At 42.1% G+C, this 12,480-nt stretch overlaps 1 protein-coding gene across 1 annotated transcript in view; it reads right to left on the bottom strand.

Moving 5' to 3' along the window:
* LOC311049653 (protein kinase C-binding protein NELL1-like) overlaps positions 1–12,223 on the bottom strand; it is a 289,822-nt gene extending 277,599 nt beyond the window's left edge. The window contains exons 1-2 of the mRNA XM_084063406.1: positions 12,108–12,223; positions 10,839–10,967 (exon numbers count right to left, since the gene is read on the bottom strand). Of these exons, the coding sequence (XP_083919532.1) occupies positions 10,839–10,967; positions 12,108–12,156 (178 nt within the window). The 5' untranslated portion in view covers positions 12,157–12,223. The remainder of the gene's footprint in view (positions 1–10,838; positions 10,968–12,107) is intronic.
* Positions 12,224–12,480: the final 257 nt, after the last annotated feature.

Below are 12,480 nucleotides of genomic sequence, written 5' to 3'. Positions count from 1 at the left end.
AGATGAGCATTATAGCAGGTGACATTTCTGGTGATCTGATAATGTTAACACCAACGCAGTGGCCCGGAGTAGGCAACGATGATTCACCACTGAAGCTAACATTGTAGACAATCCTCTCTGATCTAATAGTATGCAAAAACACAAATTATCATCCTTGGTTTCATTGTTATTTGTTGCCTCGGTTGCATCATCTCCCTTTCCACAAAGCAGCATCAGTTTCTCTCCACAGAGCTGTCAGTAAAGCAACAATGGGCGCACAAATCATTGTCCTTTGACTGTCGTTGTAAGTTGTACTGTACATGCAACTTACATGCAAAGTTCACTCCTCTTCAATGCAAGAGATTTGATGAACCCCATATATGGGCATAGATTCTGCACTGACTGCTGCTGCTCATTTCTCCATATTGGCCCAGACAATCTGCGCTTTCTAGTGCATTGGTTCTCAAAGTGGGGTCCGGGGACCCCCAGGGGTACTTGAGGGGGTTCCAGGGGGTACCCAGCAAAATGTGTTAATATAGCATCACAATAATTATGACCTTTTTATACTTTGGCTATTCAAAAATAGCAGATATACAAGCTCATAGCGTGGCACCGAGTGCCGCGCTATGAGCTTGTAGATCAGCTATTTTTGAAAAATCGTGAAAATCTGTGCAAACCTTTGAATATATATATATTTTTAGCTAACATTTGTTGCTCAAATCTTTGCTTCAGGGGGTCCCTGGAACAAAATATTTGAGATGGGGGTCCGCGGCCAGATACATATCATTTTGGGGGTCCTTGACATGAAAACGTTTGAGAACCACTGCTCTGTGCGTGCATGCCAATCAGTGGATAACAAGATCACAGAATTGCGGGTGCAGTTTATTATTTATTGTTTATTACGGATACCCATTAGTCCATTAGACCACAGTGAAGACTACTCTTCTTAGGGTCCAAACATTCACACAATCCAATTAAAACATAATACAATGGAACTCTACCATTACATAGTTAAAACAAAACAAAAATAATTGTTGCCATTTGCAGATTTCTGCAAAAAGAACACGCAGTTGAGGTTTCAGGGTGAAACAAGAGACACCGGAATTGTTTGTCTCTCTGAAACATGTCTGGATACAGGAATCCCTAATTCAACAATCAAGCTGTATTCATTGTGAAACAAAAAGATATCTTGAACGACGGTGACGGAAAGAGCGTATGGTTGCATGGCGCAGCCTTGCATACTGAAAATATCTGATCTATATGCTCACAATGCATCGCAGCGCAACGCCTTGTGAGCCTGGAGATGAGATTTTTCTGGAGCAGCTATAACAGGTGTGCAAACAAGTTGGCAATGAAGCGTGCATCCGTCGCAAGCACACTCCCAGTTATGCCTAAAAAAAAGTCCTCATGTGAGCTTTCAAATTACGCTTGTGACCACAGACTTTGCCACACTCTGTACCACAAAAGATGTTCTTTCTTGTTTGACTCCTCATGGATGGCTTTTGTTTTAACGATTTCGATTTCTGTTCGAAGGTGGCGCTATAACAGGTCACGTTTTGGTCTATAACTCCCCTTTTGCAATAAATGGCACAAATCTTGTACGATCTGCCCCAAATTTCAATCACACATTGGGGCTCCACTAAACAACGCAGAGACAAAAGCGATTTCACTTCCACCCATATAGAGTGCTACAAATGTCACTGATACAGATGTCAAAGCTGATTTTTTTCCCCCACCAAAAATTACGCATAAATTATCTTGTGACTCATATGAATATGTGCCTGTAATTGCCTAATTCTTACAACATATTTCCCCAGTCAGCTTCTTCGTGTCCTGCTGCACCCCATGACTGACTGACACATTCCTGGGTAGGCGAGCAGAGCACACTTTTTTTATGGGGGAGGGAGGGGGGGGGGGGGGGGGGGAGTAAACAAAATAACGCTGTCCAGGAAAACATATTGTTGACTTTTCAGTCCAGACGTGAAATGTGTGCATAAACTGCCATTGCTGATGAGAGCACATCATGATTCCCCCCACATCCAATTGAAGCCCTGTTACCTGCACGCTCTCCATCCACGCTCTCTTTAATTTGACAGCAAGCGGGCAATACAGACACGTCTGCCCCTCCTTTTGAAAGATATCGCCCACATGTAAGATGAATAATTCAAACAGAATAATTCTGCTATGGTTCCTGTGGAGGTGGGACCAGTGCGTCCCCCTCCCTCCCTCCCTCCTCCCCAGCACTAGGACAGCCAGGACGTTCTTCATACATAAAAGATGAAAGGTTTGATAGCCTCGAATGGATCCAGGGACAGGGACCGGCGTGTGCCTTCGACTTATACGGCCACAGCCTGGCTTAGCTGCCTGCACAGAGCCTGTGTGAACTGCCCCCGCGTCCTCCTGGGCTATAGCCTGCATGGAGATCATTCAGGGTATAATATCTGTGCCATATGAAACCCTGCTTCTTTCTGCAGTCAGCGGGGTGCAGTATAAATAGCGACAACAGGGAGAGGATGAGACGTAAACAGAAGCCAATGACTTGTTGTGAGCCAAGTCATGACTAAACAACAAAAAGGGGGCGACTTCTCAGTTTGTCGTCAAAGAACGCCATAGAAAAATAGTCAATGCTGTAATTCCTTTGAACTCTAATGGACTATTAAAAAAAGCTTTTTGCTGGCAAAGTTCCCATGATGATCATTCAGTTTCCATCAATACATGTTGACAGCTCTTTCTTAACCCTTTAAGACCTGAAGCCGATTCTAAATCCCAACAGTTTTCTGAAAAAAAACTATGTTTCTATATCAGTGGTGCTCAAACCTTTTCATGTCAAGGACCCTCAAAATGCTATGTATTTGACCGCGGACCCCCATCTCAAAATATTTTGTTCCAGGGACCCCCAGAAGCAAAGATTTGAGTTAAAAATGTTCGCTTTAAAACAATATATATTCAAAGATTTGGAAAAATGTTCACGATTAAAAAAAAATAGCAGATCTACAAGCTCATAGCGTGGCACTCGGTGCCGCGCTATGAGCTTGTATATCTGCTATTTTTGAATAGCCAAAGTGTAAAATAATGCTTTTTAGCTCAAATGAAAAAGTGACACATATGCGTTCCAGGTCTCGATGGGTTAAAGCGGGAGTCATACACTGCGGTTTGCGATTGTAACCTAAGAACTCAGCTATCTAATTTACCATTAAAACCGACATTATTTTGTGCTACAGAGACTCCTTTGAAAAGTGGTACAGGCAGATCCATTTGAGTGGAGCCAACCTCTCCGCCCACCCAATCACCTGACACAAACATGATAACATTTCACTCGACCAGCACATCAAAGATTGGCACATTTCTTCTTTCTAAAAGAGGAGCAGCATGCGAGGCGTTGATATCCTTTAGGACGAAAGGAAAGTACAGTGAAATGCAGCCCTGTCTGTCAGTCACATATTCTGTCCTTCTTGCGCCTTTGCCTATATGACATTAAGGAGACTGGAACATTTTGGTGCTATATGATTTGGTTTATTGGTCAGTATCTCTACCCGTGACAAGACAATTCACTAAGCTTGGGTACACATAGATTTTATACTTTTTGTCCGTGATTTCTTGCGTCAGGTACACTGAAACTCACATCCCCTCTGGGGCAGTCGTATGTACCACAAATGATGTGTAGCGTAGCCGTTCTTAGAATGAATAACAATAGAGCACCGAAGTTCCGACATCACTACTGCTAGAGTCACAGAGTAATGTTTGTATTGGAAATCCCATAGGCAAATCTTAGATCCTGTGTTCCAGAAATAAACAAATCATCCCTGCAGTTTTACTCATATGGATATGAAGCATCAGCTGATGGTGAAAAAGTACTACATTATCCAAAGAGTAAGACACAAAAACAAATCTCCAAACACAGACACTCCCAACACAAACACTCAAATGTAACTCAATATCATAAACTACACAGAGTCACATACCTGTTAAAATCACCAGGCTGTTTTGTTTATTTTTGGAACACAGTCCTTATTTGACGAAATCTAAGATTTGCCTATGGGATTCCCAATACAAAAAAATAACTCCGTGACCCCAGGGGTATCTTGGGTCACGTAGGGGCTGCATTTCACTGTACTTTCCTTTCGGCATTTTCACCGTTATAATATACCACAGCAATTCATTGTCATACACTTCTATACATAACCATAGCGAGTATACGTTAACTTTTCTCTAACTTATTTGTCTGCATATGTTGGCATTGATCTGCAGATTTCACAAAATAGGTTATTTTTAGGCTCGTCTTACGCAAGCCAATTCCAGCAGTCTCACCATTATGGTTGAAACTTTCCCTCTTTTTCGTCTCACGCTGCCTTTCACTCTCCCTCAAATCATCTGGAGGCTTTTTTGTCTTTGTTATCAGTTTTTTTTTCCTGTCGTTTGGCCATATACTGGTGGGTTTAACTCTTTAAGAGCGGGAGAAGCATCTGTGTCATTTTTAGATTTGAGCTAGAAAGCATTATTTTACACTTTGGCTATTTAAAAATAGCAGATGTACAAGCTCATAGCGCGGCACTGAGTGCCGCGCTACGAGCTTGTAGATCTGCCATTTATGAAAAATTGTGAACATGTGTGCAAATCTTTGAATATATATATTTTTAAGCGAACATTTGTAACTCAAATCTTTGCTTCTGGGGGTCCCTGGAACTAAATATTTTGAGATGGGGGTCCGCGGCCAAATACATACACATTTTGGGGTCGTTGACATGAAAAAGTTTGAGAACCACTGATATAGAAACATACGTTTTTTCAAAAAACTGTTAGGATTTAGTAGACATTTTGTAGAATCGGAACCTCAGGTCTCAATGGTTTAAAAAACATATTGAAGATGAATGCAAGGAATGACAGGAACACGTCTTCTGGCTTCCAGCTGGAGTAAACATGAACGTGCGTGTATTGCAGGAGCGAAACGAGCTGTGCAGGTGCGCTGAGGTCGGGGGGGCATACAGACAGCAGACAGCTCTGTCTTTGATCCAAAATGACATCGGGCTCACGTATTGCTATGTTTTAGCAGTAATTACCGAGACGATTTCACAGGAAGCGTTACAAAACACAGTGCCGCAGGGAAATAGTGTAAAATTAGATGTTAGTGCTAGATCAGATTTTATTTTCAAGGCATTGTTTTCATTGGCAAGTGCCTTTTGCATTCTGTTTAGATTGTCGACTCGACGACTCCTGGACTTCTACATTTGTATAGATTGGTGCTACAGCTAGTCAGCCTCACATGGCAGATTAATCTATACGTAACTTGCATTGATGACTCAACCACTTGAACTAGGGCTGCACAATTAATCGAAAAAAGATCGTGATCTCGATTCAGACACCTATGCAATCTCGATTTTAAATTATGGCGATTTTTTTTTTCAATGTAAAAAAAAAAAAAAAAAAAAAGATTTTTTTTTTTTTTTTTTCTACATTGATTTTTTTTTTTTATATATATTTACAAGAGAATCGTGTGAGAATCGTGATCTCAATTCTTATGGAGGAAAATCGTGATTCTCATTTGAGCAAGAATCGTGCAGCCCTAACTTGAACAGTAGGATCCCTATTAAGTGTCAGAATAGGCAAACAGTCCGCAAAAATAGGCGTACATTCAGTTGAAATAGCACATCTACAAGCTCTGTATGCTAGTAGATCGGCTACTTTTGGCAAAGAGATTTGGTGTAGATAATAATAATAATGAATTGCATTTTTTATAGCGCTTTTCAAAGTGCTCAAAGCGCTTTACAATGGTTCATTCATTCATACAGGTGGGGGACATTGGGAGGTGGAGCGGCGAACAGTCGACGCCAGCGTCCCCACTTTTCCCACATTCACACACCAATGGTGGCAAGCTAACGCCGACCGAATCATTGGAGGCAATGTAGGGTTCAGTGTCTTGCCCAGGGACACTTCGACATGTGGTCAGGAGGAGCCGGGATTCGAACCGCCGACCCACGGATCATTGGACGACCTGCTCTACCTCCTGAGCCACAGCCGCCCTAGAGGTAGAGGTAAAAGAAGGAGCGGTCCAAGGATACACTGGGGGGACACCAGTCAATGAAATTGACATCAACTCATTTTCTGAACTAGCTGCACACTAAATGAGCATTCCTTCAAATCCCATTCATTATTAATTCTTCACACCTGATACGATTATTTTACATTAACTTACTTATGCCTACTGTAGCTGTGTTGCAGTTGGGCACCTAATACATGAAGGTAATATATTACTGGTGCAATATCTTCAAGATTCAATATGGTTTCTTTGGCATTCACTCATATTAGCAAGCAGCTAATTGGCAAGGCCCTTTAACATCCCTAGTCTCATCTTGTTTGTTAATCATATCGTAATCTGTGACTAACCGGAAATCAAGTAATGGAAGGAATCTGAGCCTGGTGGAGCCCACTTCCTTCTGGCCTGTTGCATTTTACATCTATATAACGTCCTTTTTATAGGACCCCCAAAATGATATGTAATTGGCCGCCGACCCCCATCTCAAAATATTTTGTTCCAGGGACCCCCCAGAAGCAAAGATTTTTAGTTAAAAACGCTTTAAAATAAAATATATATTCAAAGATTTGCACACAATTTCACGATTTTTCAAAAATAGCAGATCTACAAGCTCGTAGCGCGGCACGTTGCCGCGCTATGAGCTTGTATATGTGCAATTTTTGAATAGCCAAAGTGTAAAATAATGCTTTTTAGCTCAAAGCAAAAATGACACTGCGTTCCAGGCCTTAATGGGTTAAAACAAATCACACACACACACACACACAATTATTATTATTTGTTTGTATGTTAAATAATGTATATCCCTGTAATCATTGCTATAGAGTGTGTGTTCAGTAACAATAGTCTCTTTAGTACACGGGATACCAATTTTATCCAATTGGTAGTGATGAAACAAAAAATGAACAGATAAAATTGGAACTGGAACACAATGAAATAGAAGCTGAAAAATTGGTATTTTCTCCTAATTGGATGAAATTGGTCCCATTTGAAAATGTATTTTCTGTTTCTGTCTGGAGACCCATGTTCCTGAACAAACACAGCAATGATTACTATCAGAATATAAAGCCCTGAATTGAACAAAAATGCTTTCATTTTAACCAAAAGATATACTGTAGACCAGGATAGTTTGAATCAAAAGTCTTATCTGATTTTATTAAGTGTGTACAAAGAAATGAGAATGAAATGAAGTAACCCGTATTTAAATCTAGGTCCCCCCCCACCCCCTCATAGAGATGCACAACCATTACATTTGTTCAGACACCAACTAAGCCTGCCTGAATCTCTGGTATTATATCTATTATCAATGAACATTATTACATTATAACTCAGTAAGTTAAATGTGGAGCACTGGCTGTTCTACTGTAGTATAACTGTCTGAATGCATGATTGTGCTTGCTGAGTGGTCTTCAGTTGCTACAGTATGCATCTAATACACTCACACACACACACACACACACACACACACACACACACACACACACACACACACACACACACACACACACACACACACACACACACACACACACACACACACACACACACACACACACACACACACACACACACACAGTGACAGTATATACTGTATATATAGCCTTAATGCATCTCTGCTTTCCTGACAAGAAAGACAGGAGAGAGCAAAGGCATGACGGGAAAATGGTCTGTTTACCTATTATATATATGAACAAAGCTGGGAATAAAAACATTACATGTATTTTTAGAGAGTAAATACAAACTATGTCATACTGCAGTGGTTCTCAAACCGTGGGTCGGGGACTGGGGACCTCCCCCCAAAAATTGTCAAACATTGGCCACATTGTCAAATATTCAGTAAAAAAGAAGCAAAAATTTGGAAAATAGCTGATCTACAAGCTCAAAACGCCTTGCGTTGTGAGCATGTAGATCGGCTATTTTCACAATATCTGTGGAACCGAGTCAAACTAAATGTAATGCCTCAACTCCTACAATTCCAAGTGCTTGTCATGGTGGGAGTTCAAATATGATTATTTTGGCAGGTCCCAAGTTCAAATATGATCATTTTGGCAGGTCCCAAGTTCAAATGTGATTATTTTTGGCGGGTCCCCGGTTCAAATATCATTATTTCGGGGGGTCCCCAGTTCAAATAAGATTATTTCGGGGGGTCCCCAGTTCAAATAAGATTATTTTGGGCGGTCCACAGTTCAAATAAGATTATTTTTGGGGGTCGCGGCCTGAAAAGTTTGAGAACCACTCAACTGTGTCATACTGTATATTGCAGTAACCTGTACTGGCCTCTACAGCCTGGCCTCAACCAAAGCAGTGCATGCTGAAGGTCTTTGATACACTGCTGTCTAGGCAACCTACGTTCACAGTGTCAGCCTCTCGTCCATCTAAACAAGCCAAAACACAATCCATGTTCATAACATGACCGAAAAACACAGACACGTTCCCTGTAATTCAAGTGACATGATTATTTATCTGTCCAATGTGAATACAATAGCCTACACCTTAACCCTTTAAAACCGGCAAAGCATCTGTGTCATTTTAGATTTGAGCCAAAAAGCATTATTTTATACTTTGGCTATTCAAAAATAGCAGATATACAAGCTCACAGCACGTCACTTCGTGCCGTGCTATGAGCTTGTAGATCTAGTATTTTTGAAAAAATCTGCAAAATTTGAGCAAATCTTTGAATATAATATTTTTTTAAAGAGAACATTTTTTACTCAAATTTGCTTCTGGGGGTCCCTGGCACAGAATATTTTGAGATGGGGGTCGGCGCCCACCCAAATACATATAACTTTAGGTTTTTTTGACCTTCAACTTTTTTTTTACCCAAACGTTAATCGTCTCTAAATGCACGAAATCTCTGTACGTCCGTCTGTAGTTCACGTATCTCGAGAACCGTCCGTCCGACCGATGCGGTCGCCGACCACGGATAGGCGGTTGTCCAGAATCACCGATCCGACTGATTCTATTTCATGAAATGATCATTCTGAAACTATTGAACAGCTACAGCAGAACCAACACCACATTCCCACTGGACATCTTTCATCAACACTAAATCCATTACAATTATGCTCCACCACCATTCATGTAATCAAACAGCTGATAGGCCTACTGTGCACACAGGCAATAAATCCTCATGAAAAGTCACTGATCCAGTCCACCTTATTATAACTATACAGATTACAATTTGGTATTTGGTTAATCCACTGTTTGATTGGTTAGTTTTCAATGTTATTTCTCAAGGGAAATAACATCTCACAGCTCTCAATGCATTGCATTGTGAGCTTGTAGATCAGCTATTTTTGAATAGCCAAAATGTAAAATAGGGCTTACGTGTTGCAAATGTTCCTCATTTTGCTAGGGACCCCTTGAAACCCCCTCAAGGATCCGCGGGAATCCTCAGACCCCACTTTGAGAGCCCAGTGAGTTATGAGAGTTTAAAACCAGGGATGAACTTTCTGATTGAATCCTCAGTGGGTTTCAGTTGCACACAGCAGAGCACACAGTGGTGGCATTGTGTACATTCTCTGCATTACACATTGCTTAATGAACACTGATGATTTCACTGTGTATAGAAGAGTGGACCTCCATGTTATGCCTTTCGTTAAAACATACCTCTGAATTACAATTGTTGAACAACACATTTAAAATGGAAGATATTCAGTGAAATTTGATAATGAATCTCTCATCAAATTCAAGAACATTGGATAGCACAGCACTAAGTCCAGTGCAGTAAACACAGTAAAGACTGGGGGGGGTGTATTATCCCCCCATCCCCTAGTTAGTCCAGCTATCCTTCCTTCATACACAGCAAGGGGCACACAATGCCGAGTGAGCACTGCACCGCACAGATGCACACACATCACTATATGTCTTCACGTTATAGTTCTGTCCGTCCACACACACACACACACACACACACACACACACACACACACACACACACACACACACACACACACACACACACACACACACACACACACACACACACACACACACACACACACACACACACACACAGCCCAGGAAATAGCAAAGGTTGCCAGAACAGTTAATCAATGTCATGCTAAAAAATGAGATGGGATCCAAACGTCTCCCTCTGCACATGTTCAATTCTCTCTATCCCTCTCTCTTTCTCTCTCTCTCTCTCTGCATACATTAAATTCCCTCTCTCTCTTTCTCTCCCTCTCTCTCTCTCATATAGCCTGGTCTCTTCACTTGTTATTCTTTTTCTCTTTTGCTATTTATACCCGTCACACATTCTGCTAAATCTCACAGCATTCCGAAGCATAGAGCGGTAGCGGTACATTTTTCAGGATTTCCAGTGGAATTTTAAGTGCCACAGCAAAGTTGCATTGATCACGTCATCACATCTCCAATCTGTAGTGACAGAGGGATAGTCCAATGCTACACCTCGACCCAAACATGTTCCTGACATTCCATTAACCACCAGCCACTGGGGGATTTGGTGGAGGTCACACAGAGAGACAACTGATGGCATGGCATTCAAAGCATCTACTGCCAATTGGACTTTCAAATGTAGCCTGGAAGGGATTTGAGCATCTGCTGCCTGGGACAGATTAAACGTGGGGGTAATTATTAGAGGTGGCTCCCTGGAGTTTTCTAGCTCAACATCTTCACAAGCGGAGAGGAAAGGCACTGGCTTTTGCTCCCATTAACTGATGAGGAACAGTGAGGGGGGGGGGGGGGTTGCTCTGAAATCAAGACAGTGTAGTGTAGCCATGGAAGAGGAGAGACAAAGGAACTCCAGTCATACTGAATGCAGACCAACAGATGGCTTACAGAGAGAAAATACGATATACATTCACATTACCTCGAAATAAGAAGGCTTTGCTGCTGTTGTGAAGCCCTGCCACTTGGGTAATTCCATAAGTAGCATTGGCCAGGTCAAGTTCATTGATGACATCAAGCTGGTAATCTTGATCTGTTCCGAAAGCCAAAACTGTCAAAAGAAAAGATCAAGGTTAAAAGCATGTTCGAGCAAAGACATTCGCAGTGTTAGAAGAACCTGCAAGGGTGCCTGAATACCGCTGGATTAAGAACGCATCTGTGTCACTTTTAGATTTCTTTAGGCTATTCAAAAATAGCAGATATACAAGCTCATAGCGCGCTACGAGCTTGTAGATCTGCTATTTTTGTAAAATCGTGAACATTTGTGCAAATCTTTTAATATATATTTTTTTTTCGAAGCGTTAGGATTTAGAAAACATTTTTTTTATCGGCCTCGGGTCTTAATGGGTTAAAACTGATGGTCATTACCGAAATGGCTTACAATGAATCCTACTATAATTCTAGTAACCTCTGTAGTGGTGGTGAGTACGTGAGTGAAGATACCCGGTTCTCCTCACTGGCTGGACCAATTGCTCTGATTTTTCACACAGCCATTGACCATTACCATCTGAACGCAACTGTGAAGCCCGTTTTTCAATTTCATCAAATCTCAGCTTCTTATTAGCGTTTTTGTGTCAAACACTGTCGCCATGGTTACGGGGCTGCCCAGCTATGGGACGAACTGCCTCCCGGGTTGCCAGATCATGTGCGCATATCCCCCCACGGATGCGCTGCGCCGACCGGGTATGGTCTAGTATTACAAACAAAAGTCACTCATTGCTATTCATTAGTGCACAGGCTGCTGCCTGCCAGTGCCAGCTAGTGTACACTATACCCCCAAAAAGATGAATTGGCTGTGCCCCTGGTAATCACCTGTGTTCTCCCTGGACAAGGTACCATATTGTGTTATTGTGGCAGTCAGACATTACAGACTACAGAGTAAAGGTAAGGGACAGCCTTACATTTGACATGATGCTGCTGGTGCTGAACATTGGAGAACCAAAAAAGTACTTCAAGTCAAAAACTGATATTAAGCTGTGGTTTATATTCTCCTGCGTGATTCCCCCGAAGACAAAATCGATATAAAGATTGCGTGCGCGAGCGCGCGCGCAAGGTGGAAACGAACAAGCGAGCCCCCATTATATAGCCTCCCAGAACGCTAATGTTCGTGTCACGCAGCCAGGTAAGGTTAAGGTAACAGTAACACCATGTTATCACAAAGTATCATCACACGACTCAAACACCACCTTACCTGGTTTGGTAAAAAAGAAAAGGGACAACAACGCCACGGGGAAATCCATTTGCGCGCGTGAGAGTTGCGCTGTACAGTTTCCTCAAAAAAAGGGTTTCCAGCCACCTTACGCTCCGTGTTCCTCCAGCCGCTCCGCTCCGCTGTGCTCTGTGTTCTGTGGAGGAGCTCTGCTGCGCTGCCTCTCACAACGGACTGTTCCACATCACGGCAGGAGGGGGTTCCGGCCACCGTCCACGGTCGACGCACACTCTTCTTGAGCACGTGACGCACGCGCGTATCGGCAACGCTCACTTTCAATGTCTCCATTTTTGACTTTTCTCTGCGTTTATTCGCATAATTCTTTCGAAGAAAACGGAAAAGTGGACGATATTCT

Source organism: Gymnoscopelus microlampas (assembly GCF_963454915.1).
Source record: "Gymnoscopelus microlampas genome assembly, chromosome: 1".
NCBI classification, from domain to species: Eukaryota; Metazoa; Chordata; class Actinopteri; order Myctophiformes; family Myctophidae; genus Gymnoscopelus; species Gymnoscopelus microlampas.
Note: the sequence above shows the minus strand (reverse complement) of the source record. Positions and strands in the feature narration are given on the sequence as shown.